Source organism: Corvus moneduloides, chromosome 10, assembly GCF_009650955.1.
Source record: "Corvus moneduloides isolate bCorMon1 chromosome 10, bCorMon1.pri, whole genome shotgun sequence".
NCBI classification, from domain to species: domain Eukaryota; kingdom Metazoa; phylum Chordata; class Aves; order Passeriformes; family Corvidae; genus Corvus; species Corvus moneduloides.
In genome coordinates, this window is record NC_045485.1 from 23,040,274 (window position 1) to 23,060,436 (window position 20,163).

General features: G+C 40.2%; 1 protein-coding gene across 5 annotated transcripts in view; it reads right to left on the reverse strand.

Moving 5' to 3' along the window:
• Window positions 1–20,159, reverse strand: part of ECT2 (epithelial cell transforming 2) — a 31,348-nt gene extending 11,189 nt beyond the window's left edge. The window contains exons 1-19 of one of the 5 annotated variants that reach the window (XM_032120076.1): window positions 17,983–20,159; window positions 17,045–17,260; window positions 13,118–13,275; window positions 11,999–12,081; window positions 11,807–11,899; window positions 10,693–10,875; window positions 10,065–10,154; window positions 9,037–9,144; window positions 7,828–7,901; window positions 7,573–7,703; window positions 7,321–7,436; window positions 7,076–7,138; window positions 6,477–6,699; window positions 4,755–4,891; window positions 3,960–4,079; window positions 2,851–2,919; window positions 1,827–1,937; window positions 782–878; window positions 5–86 (exon numbers count right to left, since the gene is read on the reverse strand). In XM_032120076.1, coding sequence (XP_031975967.1) covers window positions 5–86; window positions 782–878; window positions 1,827–1,937; window positions 2,851–2,919; window positions 3,960–4,079; window positions 4,755–4,891; window positions 6,477–6,699; window positions 7,076–7,138; window positions 7,321–7,436; window positions 7,573–7,703; window positions 7,828–7,901; window positions 9,037–9,144; window positions 10,065–10,154; window positions 10,693–10,875; window positions 11,807–11,899; window positions 11,999–12,081; window positions 13,118–13,247 — 1,910 coding nt within the window. In that variant the 5' untranslated portion in view covers window positions 13,248–13,275; window positions 17,045–17,260; window positions 17,983–20,159. Of the gene's footprint in view, window positions 1–4; window positions 87–781; window positions 879–1,826; window positions 1,938–2,850; window positions 2,920–3,959; window positions 4,080–4,754; window positions 4,892–6,476; window positions 6,700–7,075; window positions 7,139–7,320; window positions 7,437–7,572; window positions 7,704–7,827; window positions 7,902–9,036; window positions 9,145–10,064; window positions 10,155–10,692; window positions 10,876–11,806; window positions 11,900–11,998; window positions 12,082–13,117; window positions 13,276–15,666; window positions 15,752–17,044; window positions 17,261–17,982 lie in introns of those variants that run through there. The other 4 variants (XM_032120077.1, XM_032120075.1, XM_032120079.1 and 1 more) reach the window with 4 other exon arrangements.
• Between the last annotated feature and the right edge of the window lie 4 nt (window positions 20,160–20,163).

Below are 20,163 nucleotides of genomic sequence, written 5' to 3' on the forward strand. Positions count from 1 at the left end.
TTACGTCATCACCTCCTTTAATGATTCAATAGCTCTCTCTAGAGTTATTTTATCTGGGTTCTCTTCAGCTGTATGTTTCTTAATATCTACAATTAGAGAAAAAATTACAGAAATAAAAACTCCACACATATTACAAGTGTCTGAAAAGAAATATGAAAAACTCAAGTTGAAACTGAGTTAAGATAAGCCAACTGAAGAAATCAGATGTATTCTGGAGTCCAAATAGCACTGTTAAAGGACTAGGCTGAACAGAAGTTGTCCAGGCATCTCATTAAGAAAAAAACCCACATACGATATAAAAACCAAACCCCTAAACTATTTTAAAAAATTAAATTGAAGTGCAGAGACAAGCATAGAATTCTTTTTCTACCTGAAACAAAGGGTGATGATGTGGATTTATTATTTTTATTAACAAAATAAAGTGGTTGATACCAGGTGGAATACATGAAACTATAAGCCTTGTCATTATGAATGGCTCTTTAGTTTATGTCAGTTTCATTTGAATCTCAATTATATTCTTGTTTGAAGAGACAGAATTGTCAGTGCAAACTGTTCCTCTATCTGTATCCTGCATACAAATGTATGAACAAGTGGAATTTAGTCAGAAGTATTCCTTCTTCAGTAGTGGGTCCCACTGACTGCCAGTAACCATGGTTAACTCACATCATCAGGCTTGTTTCAGATGAGAAAAGCCATTGATAATGACGACAAAAAGTAGATGTTATCTTGTGTTTTTAACACCTTCACAGACAAACTAATAACAATTGTATCACTGGGTTACCATTTAGTAGGAGGGCAACACTGGGCAGCCTTTGAACAGGACGGATAAGGAGCTCAGCTAGGCTTTGGCGGCCACATTCAGGTTTAGCTTGATTTATCTGGGAAAAAGGAAATTAAGTCTACTTTTTTCTTACACACATACACAAGAAAAGCACAAGATCAGAGAAAAACTGCCTTCCTTGGAATTAGCATTGCTATACAAGTGTGAGAATTGTTTACCACAGTTGTTAACAGAGCATGTTAAAAACTACATTATATTCAAAACTGCACAATGGTTGATGTTCTCAGAATGTCTAGTTTTAGAGTGTCCATATCAATGCCTCAGCCCTTGTTTCAGCTACTAATGTGGACTGGGACAGGGGACAGCCTGTTCTCTTATTTCTTCCCCATCTTTTAGATATCAATACTTGGATGTAATTTCTAGTCCCTCAGAAAAAACGAGCTTAAATCTGTCACTGTGATTACTTGACTATTTGGATATAGAAGAGGAGTTAAAGCTACACCGCGTTATTAACAGTACACACATATCTGAAGAGTTCAGGAGTCTTAAGACTCATCTTCAGATAACTTTCTTTGAAGATCGTCTTCCTGTTAGATCTCCACTGCTAGGCTCCTATTCATTAGTCACAAGAACATTGAGAAATTCTACCTCCCTGGAGCTTCACAGCTGCCCAAAGAAAGTTTAAAGCTACTTCGGAAATATGAGTTTCACAAATACTGGGAGGGGACCAGTCAAAGCAGCAGCTCCAGTTATCTTTACAGAAAAGAGAAGACATGTATTTGGGAGGAACTTTTTCCAGCAACAAATGCTTATAATCAAACCACCTTGAAAGCTGTTTAACAGAGGAGGAACTCAGACCTTTTATGAAAGGGTTGTATGAGGAGCTTGAGGGATTGAAGTTGAAATCCTTCTTATTTCTGTCTCACCAAGAGATGTTCACTTTCCTTCAAGCTTTCAAAATTTCACATTCTTCCATCCACTGCATTCAGTAGTACATGGTAACAGTCTCCATGTTCTACTCAGACTCAGTTCTGCAGACACTTACCTTTAGGAAGGCATGAAACCTTGGCTTCTGCTTTTCACATCTTGTAATCGCCTCCTTGCTCATTTCAAAGAAATTCACAAACGGAGGGTATGTTTTCAACAAGTCTTTTGACTGAAGGAAACAACTGTTAGGGCTCTGCTTTACATATTATGTATCATTGTACATATGTTCATATGCCCTGAGCCATACAAAGCTGCTCAAAGGCACATTGCAATAAAGAATAATAAAAAATGTGTTGTAAACCCATACGTGTTTCTCAGAACAAGTTAAGATATTTTTGCATGCCAGATGCCCCAGACTGATGCTGCTGATTACACGCAGGCTGCTCTCACCAGCATCAAGCAAATATGTGACAATCTTAGGAGCTGCTGAGCAGCTCAACTGGGAGGCAGGTTCTCACCTAGCAAGAGGCTTTTGGTGAGAATTTTGGAAATTTCAGACAGATATTTTCTCCAGTAACTGCAATGACCTTTTGAACCACCAGAAGCAACAAAGATTGAAAACTTTTGAATGACAAGCACTATTTGTCCCAAAATCATCATGTCAGCAAAAGCACAAGATACCTAGCAGCCTATTTATGTTCAAATCCATTGCAGTCCCAGACCTAGCTTTCCTGTTCTATACAGGACTCCTATTCACTTACACATTTCAAGTCCTAGAGAAAGGCCATAAGAAGTTTCTGTGAAAAGTTATTTTCCTAGTTCTTTACTACTGATCAGAAGCAGCAGATGGCTAAGGGCCCAGGAAGTGGCTTTTAATGTCTGAGTAAAAAGTGTGCCTGTAGTGTCACAAATTACAGCTCTCAAACTGTAGCTATTTGTAGTTTTAGTCCCTCACACCAGTGGACAGACACTCGACATGGAGTGCATCACCTAACTCAACTGGAAAGTCTAAATAAAATATACAATGATACAAGTTGGAATTTTCTCAGCAGTCCCTTGCTTGTGTTTGCTAGCTCCTAGAAGTGGATTGTTTTTAAGGCAAGATAATAGTCACAAGCATAAAAAAAGAAACAGGAACTTACATATTTAAGAATGATATCACCAATACTTTTGCTTTCAGTCCAATTTATCATAAGATCTTCCAGGTCTTCCTAGAATACATGTAGGGATGGGGAGAGAAAATAAACTGAGCATAAACTGCAGAAAGCCATTAAATGGGATCAGTATTTTGCCAAACACACATCATTAGGTGTGTTTTCATGCTGACAAAACAGACAATCCTAAAAGCTGTACAATTTCACATTCAGCCCCTCCAGTCTGCTGAGGGCTCAAAACAAAAGATCTCTGGCTTACTGAATGTGTATACATGGTTGTATATCAATGCAAGTAGAGCCTGGCAGCACATCAGGACTAGCCAACTCTGCAACAAGATGACACTGCTGCATCCAGCACACTACACAACGCATCCCAAAGGGATATTGAAAAGGATACACAGAGGACAGTTGATCCAATTCTAGTTAAGAGTGCACAACTAATCTAGGACTTAAGTCTGTAAGATAGGATTGAAATAGAACTAGGACAGATTCCTCTCACTTGCTACACCAGGGTGTCAAGGAAAGTGAGACCAAGCCTCTTAAGCCTGTATCAGCTTGATAAGGATCAAGCTCATTCACCATCAGTTAGTAAGAGGGACAGAAGGGCACAGCTGAAGGTTCAGGATTCACGTTAAGTGAGAAGGATTAATCACTAATATTGGTTTGTTGCTGCCACTGCTCATATCTTTATAACACCAAAGATGAAGGAGAACACAACAACTGCATCAAACCAACTCTCACTGCACTGCATGCTGCAGGTGACTCCAATTTGACACACAGAAACCCAGCTGTACTTTCACCTCAGTCTCAGTGGGCACACATCAATCTCTGGTGTGATTAACCAGACTGGACCCCATTGATTGGAAAAAAACAACAACAAGAACTGTACAAACAAATCCCCAAGTTGCAGGCAGCCTGCAAGTCTCTCTATTTTAAAAGCCTACTGTGAAATGCTGCCAGGAAAAGGCAGATGCCTCTATTTGGAAGAGTATGTATCAACACCAGGAAGAGTCTACACCTATCCAGCAACTGAAAACATGCAGAAAAGATTCAGTCTCTGTGAAAGCTTCCCCTGCAGAGAAGAAGGTGCAGCTTGCCTTGATTTTAGTGTGCACATCAAGAATATCTGGAATGCTGCCAAATATGGTCTTGATCTCTTCCTGAGCAAGGATTGGTCCCCCAAGTTGTCCTTCCTTCTCCAATGGAACTTGAAATAACTGATGAATTAAGAGGAAAAAAAGTTAATGCCCTCCCAACTGCCAAACACTGTGTTAGAAACAGTTATGAAAGCAACTGTGTTTTCCTTCTAGATCATAATTTCCTGTAGTCACAATCTTGAGATGCCTCCATTCAGCAAGAGTGGGTTATGGAGAGTGGTTTGAAGATACAAACACTTAGTTTGATACATCACTACAGCATAACCCCCTCTCATCTCCTTTTCTACTCACACACATCTTGGCTCATTTTTTAAAGTAGATAATCAGCTACACTGGAAATAAACTTCCAAGAAATTAAGCTTTTCTTGTAAGTTGTTTGCTATTCTGCTCTTCTTGGAATAATTTAAAAACCAGATTTTTCTCTCTGTCCTCTCTCTGTATTCACTAATATCTAAAATATTAGTCATGAAGATCTTTTCCTGACACTTCCAATTTCCATATATATTGCAATACCACTGCAGATCCCAGATTAGAAATTGTATTTTCCAACCTGAAACTGAGTATTTTTATATCTCAGTAAAATTACATGAGACTGCTTATATTGTCATCTTCCTATGAAGCTTTGATGCACCCAAGCCCTCAAAAGCCTGAAAGTCACAGGTTGAAAATAGTAATTGATGTAAACACTGGATATCTTACTACATTTGACCTGGACTGGCTTTAAAACCATCTTACCTGAATTATTGTTGTCAGAATATCAACATAGTTACTTTCTGTCTGATACAATTCCTTTGCAACCTGCCATCTTGCAGACTGCTTGAGAGGAAGAGGAGTTGAATTTTTGGAAGGCCTTGCACAGGATTTTGGTGTTTCTGATGAAGAGATATTCCCAAAAGAAAATAGAGCTTTATTACAATAGAGTCCCCCAAAAAAAACCTTACCCTCAAATAAAATAAAACAAAAAAAAAAAAAAAAAAAAAAAAAAAAACACAAAAAAAAAAAAAAAAAAAAAAAACAAAAAAAAACAACACCAACACCTTCAGAATTTTTAAATGAAGATAAGTTTGGGGCTTTTTTTAAAGGCTATATTCTAGTTACCAGGGCTCTTTCTAGAAGCTCTCTTTATTACAGCCTACTCATAGAACAACAGTAATAAATTATTCCTCAAATTAGACTGAAACTAATACGCCATTTATGGGCAGGTCAACAACTTGACCCTATTATTAGTACCTTGTTCAGCAGGGAGCAAGGATTAGGGGCTGAGCATTACTTATTTATACACTACGTACAAAAGTGCTTTTCTACTTTCAACTTTGCCACGTAAACCACTCTCAGCTGCCTACCACCCTTGCATTAGGTGTGTAGCTCAAAACCATTTACTAAAATCAGCCATTGCACACAACACTGACACTTCATCCTATAGGGGGAAGGAAAAAGACACAAGAAATTCATTTCTCTTAAAGCTAAAGCCAAGGTGGACCTGGAACAGTTCATGACTTTGAAATACTTGCTCATGTATTGGATCTCAGAGACCTATACCGACGTTTTTTTTGATATCAAAGCTCATTACTGTCATAGTTAACAATGAAATAAGTACCTTATCTGTTGTTTCCAAAATAGCATATTCTGCAACTGACCACTGCTGTTGGATTAGAAGAAAATTCCCTACTGGGATAACAAGAGCACTAGCATCATCTAAGAAAGCTGATCTTTCCTGAATTCCTTCTGAATTATCACTTGCAGGTTGTGCCTCATTGAGAGCTCTCATGTGATTTGAGTTTACCTTTTTAAAGTAGCAGCAGCTCCAGATACCTCCTTTATATGATGGAACCGGGCCTTTTACAAACACTTGGGTATTACCTTTTGACTAACTCAAAATTTTAGTTCTTCTCTTCCACAAGAAGCATGTGCAGAGATATTTAAAGCTCTGTCCATTCAATCAAAACTAGTTGATGATTTATATTCTTGTGAAGTTTTAGACATGACAGTTTTCTGGCACAAACAGTGTTGCCTCAACAGAACATTTCAAATACCTAGGAGTGGGCTCTGCAGGAATTTTCCCTTTAACTCCTTTAGATAAGAATCTTTGTCCTCCTTTCTCCAAGTATCCTATGGAGAATATTTTAGATGATTTACTGTTTACTATGCTGCTAATTTGCTACAGACTTCCAGCAGAGTATTTGAAGCATTTTGGAGTAACATCCAACTGTAATTCCTATTTATCACCTCCATATCTTTTCCTTCAGATATGAACATGCTCACGGTGATGACAAGAGGCAGCTTGGCCTGTGTCTGAACTCTTCACTCCAATTTTTTCCTCCACACTTCAAAAAGCCTGGAATTACCTTACAAATCTGTAGCAGAACCTGTAAGACTTCCCTACCACCACCATTTCCACTTGCATGCAAGAGCTGTTAAACATTGTAAGTGTGGCTGAATGGAAGGTTTTAGCTCTACCTCCATTGGCAGTGCTTGACTCTGGAGTGTTGGAAATATCCAGCAAGGACCCAATAGAGAGGGAGTGTTCAGCTGAGGGGCGTTTCCGAGGAGGGAATGGGGACACGTCTGTTTCCCTGGTCAGCTGGGCCAGAGTCTCTTTCAAGCGGCGCCGTTTGCGGTTGCTGTTGGGAGTGCTCAGGGAAAGCAGCGACACAGACTTCTTGAAGTCAGGACTCTCTGACTGTAGGGAAAGAAAACTTCCTTTAGTGGGTTTATCCTCTGTGTCCAGCTCAGTGCAAAGAGATAATTCAATTGCAGAGATCACACACAACACAGAAGGAAACATCCTAGAAAAGCCGAGGCAAAAAGGGTGAAGCTTCTTTTTCCCTTTTTAAAATGGAAACAACAGTAGTATTTTGTTTGACTAAAAGTAAAACCTCTGGGAAGCAGAAAAAAGTTTCTATTCCAAATTAGTATTCTATGTATAGAATCTATAATGGATTATGTGGAACTTAAATGCTGCTTTAAGCCATCTGATCTCTGGTCCCACATACACTATGTTGCATGCTAATTTTACCACCAAAATATGCTGTGCATTGTGTAAGTGTCCAACACACCTTCTCAAATAAATACATGGACTCTCCAGCTCTGGCATCCATTTGAATGCTACCCCAAAACCACTAAAAGAAAAAAGAAAACACACATTAAGAACACATTACAGAGCTTCACCCAAAGTTAAAAATATTCAAAAGAATCTATAATAGTAACACAGTTGGTATGGAAGATATATTTTCATAAGAAACCACATGCTTCCATGTGGCACACACATAGCAGCATTCTCGAAAGAATTTTCAGCACTAACCTCTTGCTTTACAACATAAAGTTTTTTTAAAGGTTCAAATGGAAGGTCTTTTACTGTACTTTCTTCAACCACCAAGTGTGTACACCTTTCATCACCAACTGGTAAATAATGTCCTCCTAGATTAAAAAAAAGGCAAATTAGCAAGAAGAAAGAATATTCCTGTTAGAAATTAGTATCTCACTTAACAGTTCTGTGGCACCTATTATTATAAACTCCACCCCATTCTTCCCACAGATTTTCATAAACAACTACCTTGCATTTCTGTCATTTCTTCCATGTTAGCTTTCTCATCATCAGAGAATCCCAGGAAACTTAACATGCAATCCTGAAAGGGAGGAACCTTGAACTGATTTCTAAAGTCGTCATCAGCTGCACAGAAATCACTGAAAGAAAGAAGATGCATGAAAAGGTCACTAAATCAGTGATAGGTCAGTATTTAAGCAGAAGCTCACAACAGTTCAGGTGAAGAGGATGCAAGGCAAAGGCTGAAGGAAAATAAACACCTACATTTCGTTCCTTTTCTCCCATGCCTTATAAATCCACTCAGCTTTCATGATAGGAATACCAAGACTTACAGCAATCTACAAAACAGGAAAAGCTTAAGTCGTACCAAATATTTCCATTTAAATCTTTCTTAGCCTCAAGAAAAAATTGTAACCCTCCTTTTACTTTTCAAGACAGATACTGCAAAAAGTGAACATATTCTTTCAAGAGTCATATCCAACTGCAGCTCCCCAGAGTTAGAATGTATGAATTCAGTGACTAGGAGATCAGATCAATAGCTATTTTGACATTTCCTCAGAAGTGCACCATTTTGTTAGTCTGATATCCTTCATCACTCACAAAAACACAAAATCAAACCTCTGTTCCAGTGGAATATGGGACCTTTTTTCTGCTTTTGATACTTTGTATGAAGAAAAATATCCCAGCCTGCTTTTATCAAAGAGAAAGTGACTATTTGAAAGGTAACTGCCATGACTGCTAGAGAGATTGTACAGTTTTCCTACATTTTCTCCTTTGAGTTGGCAGAAAGAAGTGTTTGAACAGAAAGTAGGACCTCTCTTCCAACTGCAAGATTATAAAGACAAGGGAAAAAAGCAAGGGAAAGCAAGGGAAAAAAAAGCAACATCCTACCAATAATTCAAACAAGGAAGATTCAAGGGGCATAGACATTGCTATCTCATGTTAAATACTACAAAAACCTGTAATATTTTATTTACTTCTAAACTGAACAAAAATGTCCCAAATGATTCCCTTTTAGAATCAGAAAAGAAAAAGCACACTCATGTCTATTTATGCATAAAGGAAGATTTGAATCCTCATCCATAACAAGTAAAAAATAATTTTTAAAAGAAGATATGCAACATTTAAGGACAAAGTTTTTTGCAAGTTACCTCAAAGTTTATTGTTTGGATAGACAAAAGCAGGCATGTTGATACATAAACACTTGCTCACCACTGTCTTAACTACATCAATACTTAACCATTTTGAATCTTGTGATTTACTGTACTTGTCTATTTCAAATTTATGTTTAGATGTCCCACAGAGACAAAAACATACCAAAGATCAACACCAGACAGAGATGAAGTCACCATTACAGGTATTGTTAGTACAGAAAAAACCAGCAGCCTCTGAGCTGAAGTGTAATGAACAAACTTAGTCTACAAGAGCCAAATTCCAAAGGTTTCCATAAAACACCAACTCAAGCTTACATACTCTGAATTTGTCTCCATGTGTTGAGTTTGCGACCAGATGAGTAACTTTTGAGCTAAAGTCCCTTCGAATAATTCCACCCATATGATGAACCAAGGTGACGAGCTTAACCTGAAAAATGAAGTTTTCAGCATCTTTTGAAGAGCGAGTGCCATACAAAAGCTGTTTGCAAAGCAAGTCACAGAAGGTTACATTAAAGGTCTAGAAGTACTCTGATCTGTTCTTAAAACAACTTGTTCACATCTCCAGAAGATACAGCTGATACATCACAATAACTATTCAAATTTCTTTTTATTTCAACATTTAATACAGCTTTGCTGTGTAGTTTGAAGACTATCCAAGCCACCAGTACTCTCATGATCATCATGCATAATGACTTCATCTTTTCACACATATTAGATTTGAAGTATGTTTTCCTTGCTGATTTAGTCAATTCCAGATCAAACCTAACTAACCCCAACACTGGGCAAAGGCTTTTGGTTTGGGATTTTTTTTTTTTTTTTCCCAGATGAAGATATGGAGCCATATTGTTCATTCCCAGGTGTCCAGTAGGGCAATTAGATGGCAACTGCCTCACTGAAAGGAAAAAGCAAAGTGCTAGAGTATCAAAGCATAAAGTCTTGATAGCATGATATCACGACAAGATAACATGCCTGCAAGTGCTCTGAACAGAGCTACAAGGACTTACTTGGCCATTCTACCATCTGTACAAAGAAAGAGGACCCTACTGGGTAAACATCATCTTATCTGAAGCCTCAACTTACAAATCTTTAAACCCTATTATATTAGAGCAGTTTATTGTCACTCAACAAAAAAGTGACCAAAAACGACACGGATAAAATGACTTGAACAAAGTTTTGTTCACATCCTCAAATATCACGGCCTCTGGACTTGCAAAAAACCAAAACAAACAGTTCATTCTCCCCACACAAGCTTGAGCCGTGGTTAAACCCTATGGGTGATAGAACAGAAAAGTATCTTAAAATATACTTTAAATGGTTTTACCAATCCAAAGAAGAAAAAAGTCTTACTAATTCATCTTTCTTTCTGAATCCAGTAAAGCACAGTACCAAGTTCAACATACTTGCACAGTACAGGGGACGGGAGGAGAAAGGTAAAGGCTGAAAACAAGAAGGAAGCTCATTAGTCAACAGCATACTGCTCCCATTAAACTTTTCACATTACCTTTAATACAATACTCTTATTTCTAGTATTAAAAATGCATCAGACACTAGTCCAGGTCTGCATATTCAGTTATACCTTAGCTCCAGCCCTGTTGATAAGGTAACTAGAGCATCCCCAAGTTCCACAGGTAGCTGTCCTTCCTTTTATTTCCTCCCCAATCCATCTGCTCTACAACTTTTGGAAATATAAAGTGACTACTGGAGAATCATTTGTATGCTGCCTTTCCTAATGGCATAATCCCAACTGGTGATTAACTCCCACAACTACAGCAGCAGTTGTAGCCTTACCACTGTTTGCCTGCACTCTCTCACTACATGCAACATTCTAACACAGCATTAGAAACTTGCTTTTCTTAAAATTCTCTTGCTGGGAATGTTTATAACTGATTAGAAAAGCAAGAGAGATTTTACTGCGAACTCTTAGAACTCGCTGCAGTAGAGAGCTATTGATCTGATTTGAGCAGGAAGCACACACCTCTCCTCTCTGTGCACAGTGCAGCACGACTGGAGGCCCGATGACTCGGCAATCTGCCTTGCAGAGGTTGCTAAAGATGGGAGCTTGGAAGTCTGGTACAACGAAGATCGTCTCAAATTCTGGGGAATCAGAATCCCCAAGCTCTTCTATCGTGTCTGTCTTTATGTAGGGCGTTTTAATTTCCTTGATGCACAGGGGTGAAAAGGAAAGAATTATTCAGGCAACATACTTGCACAAGTGTAAAATTCAACTGATGTTTATTTTGGACCATTAGAAAAATGTATGATTCATATTTCAGAGAGAGAGTTAGGATTTGTGAAAGCTGAATGGAATGCACTGTTCTCTAGCATAAGAATAGCTATGAACTGCTGCATGCTTTAAAACTGAACATCTTAAAGTAATTCCTGCTTTTGAAGAATCAGAATTCTGGTTGCTTTAGCAGTCTACGTATCAGTTCACACTGATAACGTAGCACTAGAAATAGCTAGATAGAAAAAATCCCCCTCAGCTCAAAAGATAAATGAAATTTCAGACTGTCAGAACAGCTTAGGGTACTTTGGGATGCTACTGAAAAGTAGCATCCAGCTTGCAATATCAAGCTCCACGCTGCATAACATCTAAAGAACAGAAATAGATTTTGTTCATTGCTTGATATTTTTAAGGGGTCTAAAAATTTGGTCTGTTCCAATTTCAGTTACGAGTTCCAAACTTTATTTTTTATGTTTTTCACATCAAGAAATGGAAAAGCATTTCTTGCACTTCAGTTTAAATGCAGCTTTCAATTGAAAGAGAAGTCCATTGACAATTACAAAGTCAGTTCATAGCACAAACTTATGTGTGACTGAATAGGAGCATGCAGTTGGATGTCCCCACGGATATTTTGATGCCCCTGTTAGAAAACACCACTAGGTAAGAGCTGTAGGTATTACTCCATATTTAAGGAAGTGTTTGTAAAAAAACCTGGTACTTTGATGAGCTGTGACACCATCAGAACCATTAGCATATATTATGACCATTATGCCCAATTAATCCAAATTAAAGCGTGTGCACATTTCAGGCCCAGTGAAGTGTAACATGCTGCATGCAATTACATGTGCTTAATTGCATGACATACCATATGAATAATACTTTTTATTAGTTTTTCTTCTGATTTATCAGGACTACTTTCCTTTATCTTTATAACAGGTACTTCCATTATCTTAATGGTCTGTGGAAGAGGACAACTTTAGTATAGAAGCAAATTGGTAACAAAGTCTGAAGGTGTAACATGTCCTTCCAGTGACTGTTTTATCTCAGGCTCACATACCTCCAAGGCTTTCAGAAGCTCCTCACGTTTCCCTGCTTCCTGAACCAAAGCCACTCTTGTTTCTATTTGAGGCATTTCTTCTGCTTAGAGAGAAGCAAGGATAATATTTGTATTTTAGCAGAAAAATCCATGTTATGTCTGAATCAAGCAATAATGTATAGAAGAATACAGGCACACAGTAGCTTTTCAAGATTCCTTATCAGGAACAATCCTGAAAATAAATGTTACCTCAAGAACCACATCCTTTAATTAAGGGATACCAAATCGACTTGGAGCCCAAACTTTTTAATACGAGGTGAAACAAGAACCTGCAATTCATGACCAGTCAAAGCAAGAACATAAATTACAGGGGTGGGAGACAACAAGCAAATGCAAACCCCGAAAAATTGTCAGCTTAATGCTTCTAGCAGAATTAGATACCAGGATTTGCTGGAAAATAAACAGCTGGGATCTTTTCTAGTTTCTGTGCTCCTGGCTGACAAGGTTCATTACTTTCTTGGTGAAACTGAGCAGTTACCAAGAATATCAGAACTGAAATTAGATGCCTTGTTCTTTTTTTCCATGTATTAATAAGTCTTCAAAATATTAGGAGGAAGAGCAAGTGTTGCCTCCATGTCATTTGCATCAACACACCTCCAGTATATTTTGGCTACTACCTTGGAGGAAAACACTGGTGGTTGTTTCTTAATTTCAAGATTTGTTCTTGAATTAATTTTGGGCTCAAGACTATTAATCCCCCCACCTGTCTACCTTATGATACCTATTAATCTATCAACCTGTACACAACAGAGCAGCTGTAGTTGCTAAACACTGGTGTCAGAATGTCACCTGGAATGATTTATTCCACAGAAGACGCATCAAATGCAACTGACAGCTTTCTGTACAGCTCCAGAAGACTCATTTGATTTGGGCTGTAACCCCAAATCTTTATAACAAGATGAGTTTAAAAATTAAGACAGTCCCTTTGTTAATGAAAGGATCCCAGATCAACACCCTTTTGCCTACTCTACGTACAATTCCACAGTTTAAAGCACTTTTGGTTTTTCAAAACTACTAAATATCAGCAAAGTAATCAGTCATTGCAAAAGCAATAGTCTTAAAATAAACTTCCCCCATTACCTTCAACATCCAGAATAGTTGCACGGAATACATTCTCTTTGGAGGTTTCTATAATTTTTGAATCAAGAACAGAAGAATCAGCCAAGAGGCTCCTCCCAGTTTCAGACACCAGAGTACTGTTGTCAGCCATGATTACGCTTTGTTTCTTTCTTCAACAGCTGGAAGGTAGAGAGGCCACACTAAGTCACAGGTGCAAAAAGCTCATTCATAATAGTCCTATGACTAAGGCTGTCAGAATGACTTCAGAAAACAAAACATTTAGGCTCTTACTGAACTCCCACTCCCACTGATAGAGAAGCTCTGAAAGAGCCTCAAGAATAACACAACTGATAGAGAGGACTGACAACAAAGCTGTTACAGAAATGGTTCTGTAATTCGTCTGCACAGAGGGAACTTCAGCTCTGAGCACAGGCAAGCACAAACTCTAGTGCTCATTTTAAAAACCTTAACCACAAAGCACCAACAAACCAAAAGCACTTGGTTCTTTCAGTGACAAAATATTATAAGCTATAGCTGAGACTAAAACTAGCATTGTTGAAATGAAACATTAGCAGAAGAATTAGGGTAAGCATAACATCTCGAAAATCTGATTTTTCAGGTGAACTGGGTAGAGATACTGTGGTTAAAAATGAGAGAGTAGGGCCAGGACTACTTACTCATAGAAAAATTAAAAATGCTTGAGAGTCTCTGCAAAGTTGATATGGGTACATATGTCTATCTGTATGGTCTGGTCTACTGTCCTACATTAGCTATAATAGAGTAGAAGTACCCTTTCATCATCAGATAAAGAGGCTTCTATCTTCTCAAACAGAATGCATCCACGCTCTCACTGCCCATCAGATTTGTCACCTACTGGAAAGGCAGAATTCTTAACCCTCTCATATTCTGGGAGCTACCTACCCAAATCCTGCACCACGAAGTTTGTTCTGAGACACTTGCCCAACACAGCACATTTTCTCTCATATGAGGCAAGCAGGGTGCATTTCCTGTGATTCATCACACGCAGATTTCAGTGTTTGCACAGTGATATCAGAAGTTACCTAGAGCAACAACTGCAGCTGAACTGCTGTTGTACAATAACCCTTTGTAGCACTTTAACTGAAGCTGTTCTCGTGACTGTAAATGCCCCTTTAAAACAGCAACTACTCAAATACTACACTAAAGTATTGTCTGAAAGAGGACTCTTGAGGTGGTAAAACTCCTAGAGAACAGCACATACTGTTCTGCAAGCTGTGTAATGACCATCCTATTACACAGCAAAGTAAGTCAGAAGACAAAAAACAATGGGCACTTTGGCATACCAGCAATACAGAAAAGACTTTATCTTCCAGAAAGCACATCTGGGACTCGTGCAAAGGATTCAAGTCTTCATAATACACAAGTTCCTAATACAGTGATGAGCAATAAGTCAACACTACAAATGTATTCTAGACGTATTCAGTTACCAGACTTGCCACCTTAGTTTCAATTTCACACACAGCCGTGCAGCTTCATGGAATTGCACTTCCTAGACCTAAGTCCCAGTCACTCACCTCATTTTTCTCAGAGCAGCTTAAGACAGAGCAAGAGGAGAGAGTAACCTCAACCATAAAGTCTTTGGGGAATCACCTGTTACAATGTCACCACCTGGAACTGTTAGTTACCTATTTTTTTTTTTTGCAGTAAGGGTGGAGGGAAGCATACTCTTGGAAGATTCAAACCATATTGTTAATAACGACTACCACAAAGACATTACATGCAAATTCAGAAGAAAACAAACCCTCCAGTTGAAGGCACAATTAAACTTAAAACCTAGATATTATTTCTTAGAAGTCTGAGACATCTGTGTGATTATTGTTATACCAAATAACATGTATATGAACTTACAAAGAGCTTCATCATATATTTGAAGAAGCCCCTACTTTGGCCTGGACATTGATTTTTGTTATGGATTTTACAATTTATTTAGTTATGAGGTTCCATCCTGAGTGTATTTAAAATTATACCTTGTTTTAATAATCATACAGTAGTTAATAACATAAAACTTGTCACTAAACTTATGGACTGAAAGTGAGAGGATACAGAGAAGACTAGACAGCACACACAGACACGAACTGAACAGTTTGCCCTCACATAAAGAGAAAAAGTCAGAACACCGTCACTACAGGCTCCAGGCAGAGCTAATGCCCCCACAGAATCACACTCAGAAATAACCTTGTGGGAGGGCTGAAGGACACAAACCACCCACAAATCAAAATACGTTTGTTAAAGCAAGGAAAGGACAGTAAACACCCCCCACGTTTCCCATGTCCCTCCCGAGAACCACCCAGGAAGATTCCCGAGCCCTCTGCAGGAAGGCGGCCGGGGCAGGACGAGGGACCGCCACAGCCTCTGTCGCCTCACCAGCCGGCAGGTGCCGGCGGGCCCGGGGCTCCGCCCTGCCCGAAGACCACCGCCGGCGGCCTGAGGAGCCCCGGAGCAGCGTAGGGGTCCCGAGGCCTCACAGGGGCCCGACACACCAGCCCCACTCCGGGCCGCCCGCACACCGCCCAGCCCCGGTGCCCGCTCACCGCCGCTACCGCCCACCGCCATCAGCGGCCGCCGCCAATTCAAAAAGCGAGCCGCCGCACCCACACCGCCGCTCATTGGCTGCCGGCCCCCCCGCCCCTCTGCAAGCCGCCCTCTCATTCGCCAGCGCAGCGAGATGCCCCGCCCACTTTCCGCCCTGCCCTTCGCCCTCTCCTCTTTCCGATCGGTCACTGCAGCTGCCACTCACACTGAGCAAGCTCCCATTGGCTGTGAGCGGTTTCCTGGGCAGACGCACAGCGCTCGTTCCGCTGTACCGAGCACAGGTTGCTGGGTGGGCGAGGGGAACGAGCTCTGCGCTGATTGGCTGCTGGGAGGGGCACGCTGCGCGCTGATTGGCTGCCGCGGGGTTTGAACGCTCCCAACGGCTGCGCCGAGAGACCCGGATGCAGTGGGCGGGACAGGAGCGGCGCCTCCCTCATCCCCCTCATATTCCTCATGCCCCTCATATTCCTCATCCCCTTTATCCTCCTCATCCCCCTCATATTCCTCATCCCCTTTATCCTCCTCATCCCCTTCATATTCCTCATCCCCTTTATCCTCCTCATCCCCTTTATCCCCCTCGTCCCCCGTGTCCAGCCGCCCTTCACACCAACCCCGGGCACCAGACGAAAGTCGCTGTGGTCACCGCAAAAGCATTAATGCTGTTAATAAGTAACAAAAAAATGTCACTGTGCATGTGTTATACTAAGTTTCAGAATAATCGGTTCGTAGGAAATAGGAGCTGCCCGGAAAACACGACTGGTCAAGATGAAAAACGAACAGCTGACTCCGCGGAACCAGCCCCAAGTCAAATTAATTATACCAAATGCTTTAACCGTTCTTTTATTTATCATTTTCCCTAATACCCAAGCTTACTGAAAGGGAAAGGAATTCTGTCGTCGGGGCTCAGCATCCTGGAACCTGATTTAGCACAATGTTTCACTGCGAATGTAAGCTCCCAATGTGAAAACAATGAGTGATATATTTTCTATTTCTAGAATGTTCTATTATCTGCCAAAATGAGTTCTTAGATCTTACAAATTTTTTTATGCAACGGATTTTTTTCAGTTCAGGCTTTTTAATGACTGATTGAGCAGCTGTAAAAGTCCATTGACTTTTTATGATTTGGAAGAAAAACGGAATAGGAAAAAGCATAAGAAAATGATAACAGATGTTATTTATGTGGATAAAGATTTGCTGGTGAGGTACACAGAAATTAGGACTATTTTCCTGAGGAAAAGATTTCAGAATAACAGCCTGGAAAACAGGGACGTCATTTCAATGTTGACACTTGTGTCAGATTATTGCACAAGTCCTACAACTACCTTATTTCACATTGACTAATTGCAACAATGATTTACAGTCTAAACACACCCTTACCTGAGGCCCTTTTGTCACCTTTAAGTACCCATGTGGGCCATCATTTTCCAATTCCAAGCCAGGCCAGCTTTCACTGGCTTTTCCGCTGCTCTCTCCTTTCTCTGCACTCTTAAAAAATTCTTTTCAGCCAGGTTCCTCCCACACCTGGAACCAGGGACCACGTTTCTCCGAGGTTTGGAACAAGTTCTGCAGTACAGGAGTCAATATTACTTGTTTCTGGGAAAGATATCAGTGATTGTGTATTTATTTTCACTTAATCTCTAGATCTTAAAAAAAAGTCTGTATAAAATATTGTGCCTGCAAAGACAGGAGAACCACATTTATTGGGACAGGGGATTAAGAGGTGATATGCTGCATCACTTCTTGGTTAAAGGTTTAAAAAATAATATCATCAATACCCAAATGGTCAGTACATAAATAGAGAGTCCCTGTGCATATGGGGAGTGACTTGCAGTAGCCATTTTTTAAATATACTTGAAAATCCAGAATTACAAACTCATAAAGCAGTTTGGTTATTCTGGTGAACCTGGAGTCCCAGGAACAGAACGTAGACAAATTTTAGGTAGTAATCACTTAAAAAATGTGGCTAAGTTTTTCTTTTAAACAAGTGCATTTATCCTCACTAAAGATTAGTACAGGAACGATGACAAAATAATTACTATTCTTCATCTGTCTGACATTTAAACATCAAAGTGCTTTCCTTACAAAAGGCTCTGAAATAGGCACACCCATTATTTTGTGTTTTGTAAAATGTAACATGCAGCTGAAACTTGCCATTCCTTCCAGTTACACAGGCATCGGTAACCCAGGAGTGTTACATTTCCTTTGCAGTTAAATAGTTTCCTCTAGCAGCGACACCCACAGGGAGAAAGTTTCAGGAGATTAAATCATTAAATAAATCCTGACACGACAGCTATGTGAGAGCAGGGATCTCATACCTGTGGAAAAAAGACGAGGAGGCCACATCAGAGAAGCTGATGGAACCCCAGGAGGCCCAAGGAGACCGTGGTGCCCTGTGTTATCCCGGGAAGTTGGCAGTCCAGCAGCTGTTTCTTGGCTTCAGGGTGTGAGTTTACATAAGTAAACTGCTGGCCCCTACATGTCTTGCAAGCATTCTGGGGTTTAGTTTCTCTCTTTTCTATTTTTTTAAACAAAGGGATCTTTCTCAAACCACAGTGGTTTGTTGTTGGTTTTTTTCCAACCAACTGACTTCTTTTTAAGCGCCTGGAAAACAACAGATTCCTCAAAGAGCCATCAATTCAGTTCAGCCAGAGCAGCAGTTTTCAAATTGTGAGGACGGGGAGAGATCAAGCACGAGAATGCATGTGGGGGGTCAGTGGCAGCATGAGAAACCTCAGAGAAATCCCATCCAACCTTTTTTCTCTCTATTTTGAGGTTATAAGTAGCCGAGAGAGGAGTGGGACCCAGTTTTGCCAGAGGTTTGGGAACAGTAAGTTTTGTTGGAAGAGGTGGGTACCAATTATTACACTCAGGATGCTGGGTGTGGGTTTTAGGGGCAGGAGCCTGGGAAAGCAAGGGAATGGGAGTATGCAAAGCAAGGGAGGCAGGGGAGCAGAGCACAAGGTAAAAGAGAAGGTGTGAGCACAAAATAATACAGAAAGGTACAACTTCGTATAAAAATCTGGAGAGCTCAGGAACTTACCCTGTGCTGCTTTCTTGGCAAAGCTTCTTTCTTCCCTTCTGTAGTCTACCCAACGGACTGTGAAAATCAGAAAATCCATCTGCTGTTGTTATTTAAAAAGGTTAAAGATGCTTTAAAGACCCTAAAGAGGGTCTGACTTCCTCACAAATTCCAGAAACTTTCTTCTGCAACCTTTAGAATCAGTGAGGTGGTACTTCACTTCCAGGAAAGCTAGACTAAAAGCTGACCTTTTACTTCTTAGAAACATTATTATTACGTTTTCTTGTCAATTTTTAAAGGAAATTTCTGCTTTCCCGATCCCTATTTATGTTTCTATGTGAATTTTTGTATTATGAATTCATTTTAAATTATTGTCATTGTTAAATTTGGTGCTCATTCTTTTATTTTTTTTTTCTGCATTAGATTCATAATGTACGTGAATCTGGCTATTTAAATAAATATTTTAATTTCCTGAGGATAGGACTGTGACTAAGTAGTGATTTGTGTGAAGGCTTAAGTCTATAGAGTTTGAGATAAAAACAATCTATTTAAATTTTTTTCCTGTCTTAGGTACAAGAAATATTCCTGTGTTAAACCAAAATTTTTTACTGACCCACAGGAAAAAATAAACCCCCAAAAAAACTCCCAGTCCAAAACAAAATTACAAAATAAACATATCTTAAACAAATAATCTTTCTGGAATCGTTTTGTGATGTGTTAAATGTGAAACAGTACAGTTTCTTCTGTTAAAATAAAGGTATCCCTGAGTTCCTAGAAACACCTTGAATCTGGGATCCTTTTGAATTGACTTGAATTGATTCATGTTACAGCCTTCATCTCACCTCCTCAGCCTCTGGCCTCAGTGGAGAAGGGCAAACCCTACCTGAACATTGATGTTCTCGTTCTCTGCTGGCAAAGAGCTGCCACCACGCACATCTTCTGCTGCTACAACCCCTAAATATGAAACTCAAGGCCGGGTCGGACAGGGCTTGGAGCAACTTGATCTAGTGGAAGGTATCCCTGTCCATGGCAGGGGATTTAGAACGAGATGGTCTTTAAGGTCCCTTCCAAATCAAACCATTCTGTGATTCCTTCAAACTGGTGGTTTGTGGGCTGGTCTTGTGCTGCCAGGTCAGCCCCCAAAGAACCACTCAGCCTGAGGTGGGCAAAGGGTTTGAGTGTGGGTACAGGGGTCAGGTGCGGGCACAGGGTGCCAGGAGTGGGTATGGGGCGCCAGGAGTGGGTAAGAGATGTCAACAGTGGGTACGGGGTGCCAGGAGTGGGTAAGAGATGTCAGCAGTGGGTACGGGGTGCCAGGAGTGGGTCAGCAGTGGGTACGGGGCGCCAGGAGTGGGTAAGAGATGTCAGCAGTGGGTACGGGGTGCCAGGAGGCAGCACTGCAGATGTGGATGCTTTTGTTGGCCGAGCCGCGCGATGGAGGAGCTCCGTCATCCCACGCCCGGTGTGTCTGCACAGC